Here is an 8829-nt window from a genome sequence, read left to right on the forward strand (position 1 = left end):
CACAGGCCCTGCCCCTCAGTTTCGGGCCCCTCCCTTTTTGTACTTGGGGGAAAGTTCGAGGGGGCGGGGCTGGGGTGGGGTGTTGCTCTGGACTCCACAGAAGCTTGACCCTCTATTTGAAGAGTCCGACGGGTCCCTGATTCACCATCTCTGCGCTGGAGTTGGACGTTACCCTTCGGGAATCCAGCGCAGCCAAGAGAATTGCAGGAGCATTTCTCACCCTTCGTTATGCCCCAAGTGAGTGCGCCAGAGTATAGGCTGCGGGGATCCTTGTCCAAGGTATAGGCTGAGGGTCCGAGGGTGGGGGATTCTGTGGGGTTGGTGCTTAGAAAGGATTCCGGAGATTCCAGGAGGCTGTTTTCCCGAGCGGGTGGGAACGCTCTACCTTTCCTCTGCGTTTGGACTGGGTACCTTTTTCTTCTCCATCCCCTGACCCCGATCTTCTCAGCCTTGGGAAGGGCTGCCCCTCCCATGCCCCCCTCACCTTGAAGCTGTCCGCTATCCCTGGCTACTGGTGCAAGGTCTTTGTCAAGCTGGTAAGTCCAGAGAGATCCTGGGGAGAGGAGAGTAAGAGAAACTGGGACTTGGCATGGGTTAGAGTAGGGCAAGGGTGGGAAAGCTGCAGCCTGGAGGCCACATGTGGCTGTCTAGGTCCTCGGCCCTTTAACTGAATCCACACTTCACAGAACAAATCCCCTTAATAAAAGCATTTGTTGTGTAAAACCTGGACTCGGTGAAAAGGCTGCACCCAAGGACCTAGAAGACCACACGTGCCCTGGAGGCTGCTGGGTCGCCAATCTCGAAGGAGGGTGTCCCTTGGCTGTGAGGGGCTACATGTGCGTGGACATGAGGGTAGGATGTGGAGAATCCCCCTCCTTGAGTTGAGAAGGAAGGGAAAGGGAAGAGGTGGGCAGAGAGGAATCTTCTGCCAGAGGACCAGACTTTCTGGAATGAATGACTGTCTCAGGGAGTTAACTCCAGCTCAGCCTGATTGTGTGGAAAGGGTTCAGGCCAAGGAGGCTCCACTGGAAAAGGAGGAGGCTGGAGATGGCCAACAGGGTGGGGTAGAGGCAATTGATTCCTCAGGTCCTTCCAAATCCTAGTCCTGTCCCCTTTAAAAATAAGATCGAATTAACCTCACAAATACACTTCTTGCCTCTTCTCTAGGTAACCCACATGATAACTCTCCCTTCAACCCCCCATTACTTCTCTTTTGATTTAGAACAAGGAGGGACCCCACATCTGTGCTGCCCTGTTGCCCTTACTCTTCTACTAAAGGGGCGGGGGACCCCAGAAGCTGAGTTCCTTGATCTTAGTGTTTCTGCCAAGTTCATCCTTGATTCCCCATTCTTTCTGACCCTCCCCCTCCCTTGCCAACTCCCCTTTTCCTCAGTATGGCTGGCTCCTGCCTAGCTTGGGTCTGGGGAATGGAGGAAGGTCTTCCTGAAAACTTTCCTGGGGAGGAATTCCTTCCCTGCTTAGTGAGATGAGGGCACCTGTCAGAGAATGAGGAGGATGGAACAATCCTTGGGGAGAATGAGGTAGGCAAGGTACGGTTTACCTGGGAGTTTCCCCATTGAGCTACCATCTATAGCCTATCTTCTACCCTTGGAGTAGCACCCTTGTCCTCCCTTCCTACCTCAACCTTTCCCAAGGGCCAGAACACATATAATGCCAGCCAAAGATAGTGATGGGGTAGCCAGTGCAATAGACAGAACACATGGGCCTGGACCCAGGAAAAGCTTGGATTCCACTTCTGATTCTATGGCTCACTGGTGTCACCTGGGACAGGTCCCTTCTTCTTTCTTGGAGCCTCAGTTTCCTTATCTGTAAAGTGAAGACTGGACTAGATCAATCACCTAGTCTAATTCCTCATTTAACAGATAGGGAAACTGAGGCCCAGAGACATGAATTGGCTTTCCCAAGGTCACAGAGCTGGGACTGACAGCTAACCTGGAGGAGCACATGCTTTTCCAAAACCTTTCTTAGAACCTGGAACCTACCTCTACCCCAACCAGAAGCTCTGGGTCCCCTCAGTTCTCTGCCAGTCCTGACCTTACTCTATTTGGTCTTTTCAGAATATGTATATTCAAGAATTGGACCTCCACAAAGGAGTAGTTATAAGAATAAAAGGAGATATACTGCCTGATGCATCAGTGTAAGTGAGATATGGGAGGGATAAGACAAAATTTAACTGTGGGTGAGAGCTGAATCCTTTATAAACCTGCTTGCACTTGATCTTGATTAGAAGCATCAAGCTACTTTTGTCTCAGCCCCAGATGCCAGGGCCATGACTCTCAACATCAGGGAAAACTTGCTAACAGGAGCTACTCAGTACCTGGAATGGATGGTTTGGATAGGTAGTGAGCTCCCTGCCTCTGGAGGTAGTAAAATGTGTAGCATGGTTACTTGTTGAACAGGGTGGGGTTGGGAGGGGATTTCAGAAGAGAAGCCAAGGTATTTCAGGTCAGGATTGGGTGAGAGGCCCTTTGGGGTTCTTCTGCTCTGGCACTCTCACAGGGGGAGTTTCCAAGGCTCTGAGACCCATGCTAATGATGGAGATGTCTTCTCGATTCCCAGATTTAAAATTAACCTGGGCAAGAACCAACATCTGCTTGCCTTTCACTACAATGCACGCTTCAACTATTATGGTCAATTGAACACAGTCATCTGCAATGACCTGACAGAAACCAACTGGGGTACAGAACAAAAGGGAGACAACTTCCCTTATGTACGAGGGACCACAATAGAGGTGAGAGCAGAGAATCAGAACATAAAATACGGTTAGAACTGGGAAAGATCCAAGAGATGATCTCATCCAGCCCTTGTATTTGAAGGAAAAGTCTTGGAAGCAAATTTGGATGAGGAAAAGATGAAAAGCTACAGGAGAAAGGGGTCAACAGGTTTCTAAATGTCAATTGCAAGGAGCCCAGTATCCCCAGAGCTGGAATGGGGGATGGGGAAAGGGAGGGAATTGTGAAGGACCATGGTCCCAATAAGATTAGAGAGGACTCTGGGGTAACCCAGGACACAAAATAGGACCCTAGATTTCAAGCTACAAGGAACCTCAGGAGCAATCTAGCCTGACCTCATTTTACAGAAAGGGAAACTGAGGATCAGCATGAGACCTTGCTCAGGGTCACATTATGTCTTTGTAGTAAGTTTCTTGAGGGGGAATTTGAACCCAGGTCTTCCTGTCTCCAAGCCCAGGCTTCTGGGTTCAGCTCCTTCTGTCCTCTCCCCATTCAGATTACCATAACCTTTGATGAAAACGGTTTTAGAGTGAGGACGAATGAGGACTATACGTTCACTTTCCCCAATCGCCTTCAGCTTGAAAAACTACAATTCATGTCATTTCAAGGTGACCTCAACGTTAGAAAGGTGGAATTCCAATGAGCCCTCCAATCAAGCCAGCTTCAGACCTTTGTGACCCTTGGGTCTCCGTTTTTACTAATAAAAGTGCTGATGATGATAGCAGCTGGTGTTTTCTGTGTTTTTCTGGTCTGGGAGAGAAAGGGCTGGGTTTGGAATTGGGAAGGATGGCTGAGTGACCCAGGACAAGTGCCTTCACCCCCATGGTCCTTTGGTGACCCTCTGGGACAGGGGTTCTCCACCTGGGGTCCATGGGAAATTTTCAGATGAGAAAAAATGCCATCTTTATTGTCACAAACTCCTGGTTTTCCTAGTCTTACTCTGCATTTTTATATATTTATGACATTATTCTACTTGATACCATATTACCTGCCTGTTAATTCTATAGGGGAAGAGCTAGAGGGAGGGAGAGAATTTGGAACCCAGAATTAAAAAAAAACAGTATTAAAAATTAATAAAAAATAAAACCTTCATTAAATGAAGAAACACCACCACCACCACATTATTCTGAGAAGCGGCCTGTGTGCTTCCCCAGAGTGCCAGGAACCCAGACCATAATACAAAAAAAGGTGTTGAGCATTTCCAAGTCCTGATCTATCCCTGATTAGCAATGGGGAAGGGATTTCCCACAGTAGTAACTGCAGGGGAACCTCTGAATATTAGTTAAGGAAGGGGCCCAGAGCACAGACAGTGGGCAAGCCCACCTTCTGGAAAGATGCTGAATACAAACGAGGGAAGCACTGTGTCCCTTTGAGGACCAGCCTAAGGAAGCTCAGAGAGATCTGGAGGCGAGATGGGAGGAGAATGGAAAGACATTCACTGGCTTTGGAGTCAGAAGTATTGGGTTTGAATTTGACCTCTGATCCTCACTGCCTAGATGACCTTAGAGAAGTCCCTGGGCCTGATTCCTCAGGGGTAAAATGAAGAGCTTGGCCTCCAAGGTCCTTCCAGTTCTCCATACCTGTGCTCCGGTAGGCTCAAGTCATTCCCCCTGCCTCAGTTTCCTCCTCTGTAACATGAGGAAGTTGGACCAGATGGCTTCTGAGGTCCCCTCTGTGAGCCTTTGGTCTCTCCTCTCCTCTTCTGAAGTATAATAAATTCTATGAGTATCCCATACATTCAGGTGTCTTCCACCCCCAACACTCAGCACAATGCCCTTTACATACTTGGACCCTTTAAAAGCACTAGACCCTAGATTTAGGGTTGGAAGGGTCAGACTCTATACCCCTCATTTTACCACTGAGGAAACTGAGGGAAGGAAGTGATTCATCCAGTTAGTAAGTGCCTGAAATGGGATTTGAACGCAGACCTTCTTGACTGCAAGCCCAGAGCCTTAGCCACCATGAATAAAAGCTGGTTCTGAATCCTAGCTCCCACACATTGTAGCTGTGTGACCATAGACCATTCACTCAGCCTTTCTGAGTTTCCATTTCCTCATGCATCAAATGACGAAAATGGCTTTTCCTAGCCACCTACCAGATTAGAGTTGTTATGAGGAACGTAATATAGAAGCACTAGAGACAGGGGAGCCCTTCCTATTGGGAGTCAGAAGAGTCACCATCATCAGTGCCTATGATGAACACTAAGGAGGTCAAGGAACAATTTTAGGAAGACCTCATCACCAATGTCCCGAAGAGGGACAAGCTTGTAATCTGGTTGACTTTAACATCAGAGTAGGCAGAAACTTAGCACCATGAACAGTTACTTGCTGTTGAAGATGTGAGTCTCATGACCTTCTCCTCACCAACACCATCTTCCATTTACCTAAATGCAATAAAACTTTGTGGATGCACACTCACAGCAAACATTGATATTTAATAGACTATGCCATAGTAAGGGAGATGATACAGATAAGATGTGAGAGTGATGAAGGTGATGCATGGTGAAGAGCTCTGGATTGATCATAGACCTATTCTCTGACAGCTAAACAGTCAAGTCCAATAAGAGCAGCAGTCCCAAGCAAGACCACTCCTAGAAGGCATCATATCAAGAGATTAGAAGCACTTCTTTGAGCATCAACAATTGGTTGCTAACTTGCAGGGAGAGCCAAAGTCCAGTGCAGCAGAAAAGGGGTAGGCAGCTTTCAGAGATCTGGTGTACAGCACTGCATTGACTCATCTGGGCCAGAACACTTGTAAACATCTAGGTTGGTTTGTTGAAGACAGAGAAATTCAGAAGGCACTAAATGAAAAACAAAAACTGAGAAATCCATGGGGTTTACCAGCAGGATAGTTCATGCCTCTCCAAGAAGGCAGCATTTAACTCCCTCAAAAGGGAATTGCAAGGGGCAGCTAGGTGGCCCAGTGGCTACAGCTCTGGCCTTGGAGTCAGGAGGACCTGAGTCAGACAATTGACACTTACTAGCTGTGACCCTGGGCAAGTCACTTAACCCCAAATTGCCTCACCAAAAAGCAAAAAAAGCAATGAATTGCAAGCAAAGCCTAGAGAGATGCAGGATTCTTGGCTCAGTTTTACACTTATAACAACAATCCAAAGTACTTTCATGATGCCCTGAAGGATATTTATGGGCCAAGGACTTATGGGGCACTTCAACTACTCAGTACTGATGGAGCCACCTTGATTAGGATAAGGACATGATCCCTGAGTGAGACATGTGCTTAACACTTCCAGAGTTTTCTCAACAGACTCATAAATCAGGGCTAAAGCTATTGACTGTATACCTCAGGTTTAAGTCAATCTCTCTCTAGCTGAACTTCCAACTGAAGAATAGGTTTGAATGCAGTTAGGTTCCTCTTGCATGGCAAAGAACCTGGTGCTGATTCTACATCAACTGAGATTGACAAGGCAGAGGGTCCAATGTGCATACAAAAGCTGACTGAAGTCTTCCAGGTTATATGGCAAGAGAAGGTTATCCCCCAGAAGTTCAAGGATGCCTCCACTGTCCATCTCCATAAAGGTAAAGGAAAGAGGTTGTCCTTTGCCAATCACAAAGTGATCTCCCTCTTAGTCACTGCAGGCAAGATTCTTGCCAGAGTCCTCCCTAACAGGCAGATCCTTCACCTGGAAGATGGTCATCTACTTGATGCCAAGGAATAGTCAAGATGGTGTTTGCTACCCAACAACTCCAGGAAAACTACTATGAGCAAAACAGAGGTCTGCCCACAACATTCATCTTTCTGACCAAAGTCTTTGATTCTCTCAGTCTTGAGGGCTTGTGGAAGGTCGTGGCAAAATGTGCTTGCCTGGAGAAGTTCCTCTGCATTGTATGCCAGTTCCTTGACAACCAGCTTGCCTGGGTTCTGCCCGATGGACGATCTTCTGGTGCTTTTAAAGTCAATAACACAGCACAACAGGTCTGTGTGCTTGCTCCTTTGCCTTGTGATAGATGGTTAATTAGAGCGCTATTTTACTGGACTCCTATTTTATATAAAAAGCCATATGAATCAGTTTGTTATGATTCTATAGAGGTGGTGATTATAAATTCTGATATTAGGCCCCAGAGCTGTGAACTACAAATTGTAAGTTCATTTGCTTTATCATGGGAAGCTAACTAGAGGACCTCCACCCTTGTTTTTCCATCTTATGGTGACCAAGCCCAGAATGGTGGAGGTGACTCAGTTACATGGGAAGCCCCCCAGCGATTTTCGTTGCCCCTCTGTCTCTCATCATCCCTTTATTGCCTCGTTTGGGGAGATGAGCACGTGCACTTGGCCAAGAAGCAGCCCTGTTTGCCGGCCAGTGGCCTGCCTGGCTACCGGCCCATCACACCGTGTAAATGTTTTGACATCTGTTTATCAGCCCAGACCAGGTGTCTGATCATAGGCTTGGTAGGATCTCCTGAAACATCAAGAAAGATCTGTCAAGGTCTGTTCATTAGCCCATTTCTCAACCAATGGGATTCTTTATTTTGTGTAGACCATCCTGTAGGGTCAAGGACAAGGTCTATCATCCAATGAGATTCTGTACTTTTAGTCTGCTTCATCTGTATCAATCACAATAAAACTAAGGAAACTAGAGGAAGAGGGCATCTCAGGTCATGAGGAAGATCTGAGGTCCTCCATGAGTCCTTAATAAAATGCCAAGTACTCAGAGCTCTGCTTCAGTTTCTTTTATAGTAGGCGGGACCGTGTGGATGCCACAGCCTTTTAGCATGATGGTTTCAGCTATGTTGTCAGATGCCTTCAATGAAGACACAAATAACATCAAGATTAGTTACTGCACTGATGATAAATTATTTCACTTGAAAAGGCTACAAACCAAACCTAAAGTGAAAGGAGAGTTGGTGTGTGACCTTTTGTTCACAGATGATTGTGCACTCAATGCAGCCTCCGAGGCTGAAATGCAACAGCATATGGATCGCTTGTCTGATGCATGTGCCAAATCTGGCCTGATGGTTAACATCAAGAAAACATAGATTCTCTACCAGTTAGCACAACACTATCCATATGTGGAGCCATTAGTTACAGCAAATGGAAAGTTTTGACAATCACCTGACAAGAGGAGGTACTGGACACTGAGGTCCTTTCTGGGACTGAACTGCCAAGCATTCTGGCCATGTTGTTCGAATGCCCAATATAGGTTTGTGTAAAAGACTAGTCTAGAGAGAAATCACACATGGAGAGTGCTCACACAGAGGTCAGAAGAATGGTTAAGGACACTCTCAAGATCTCTCTGAAAAACTTTGGAATCAACAGTGAGACATGCGACACACTGGCACAGGATCAACCAGCATGGCATGCCCACACCAAAGAAGGCACTGTGGGGTACAAACAAAGCAGAATTGGGTAGCTCAAAAGAAACATGAGATGCTCAAATTTAGAGACATCTCTGCTCCAAATGTTCACGTGTACTATTTGTGCCCAACCTGTGGTAGAATGTTCTGAACTTGTATTCCTCTGATTAGCCATAGTCAAACACTGTACCTTGATTTCAACACAGTGATGTCATTCTGGTCCTCTGAGGCCAAAGAACAAGAACCATATGCCTACAGATACTTCATTCAAACTATCTGAGCCTCCCTTTATTGATTTTTTAAACTGACATCCTACATCAGTTGGGAATAACTAAACAAGTTGTGGCATATGACTGGAATGGAATGTTATTGTGCTATAAGAAATAATGAGCAGGCAGACTTCAGAAAAAAAAATTTGGAAAGACTTACATAAACTGATGCTGAAGGAAGTGAGCAGAACACAGTAATAGCAACACTGGGGGGTGGTCTTCTTTGATAGACTTGCTCTTCTCAGCAATACAATGGTCCAAGACAATTCCAAAAGACTCATGATGGAAAATGCTGTCCAACTCCAGAGAAAGAACTGATGGAGCCTGGATGTAGATCGAAGCAGACTATTCTCTTTCTCTCTTTTTTTCTTTCTAATGGATTTCACTTTTGTTCTGATTTTTCTTTCAAAACGTAACTAACATGGAAATATGTTTAATATGACTGTATATGTATAGCCTGCATCAGATTACTTGCCTTCTTGGGGAGAAGGAAGG

At 46.1% G+C, this 8829-nt stretch overlaps 1 protein-coding gene across 1 annotated transcript; it reads left to right on the plus strand.

Annotated features, from left to right (window-relative positions):
- Positions 1–228: 228 nt before the first annotated feature.
- On the plus strand, positions 229–3396 carry LOC114050256 (16 kDa beta-galactoside-binding lectin-like). The gene is made up of 4 exons (XM_027871895.1): positions 229–237; positions 2079–2158; positions 2581–2752; positions 3250–3396. Exons 1-4 carry the CDS (start codon positions 229–231, stop codon positions 3394–3396), a joined length of 408 nt encoding a protein of 135 aa, XP_027727696.1.
- The last annotated feature ends 5433 nt before the right edge of the window (positions 3397–8829 follow it).

The sequence above is a fragment of the Vombatus ursinus genome, unplaced genomic scaffold, assembly GCF_900497805.2.
Source record: "Vombatus ursinus unplaced genomic scaffold, bare-nosed wombat genome assembly UNPS02003292.1, whole genome shotgun sequence".
Taxonomy (NCBI): Eukaryota; Metazoa; Chordata; class Mammalia; order Diprotodontia; family Vombatidae; genus Vombatus; species Vombatus ursinus.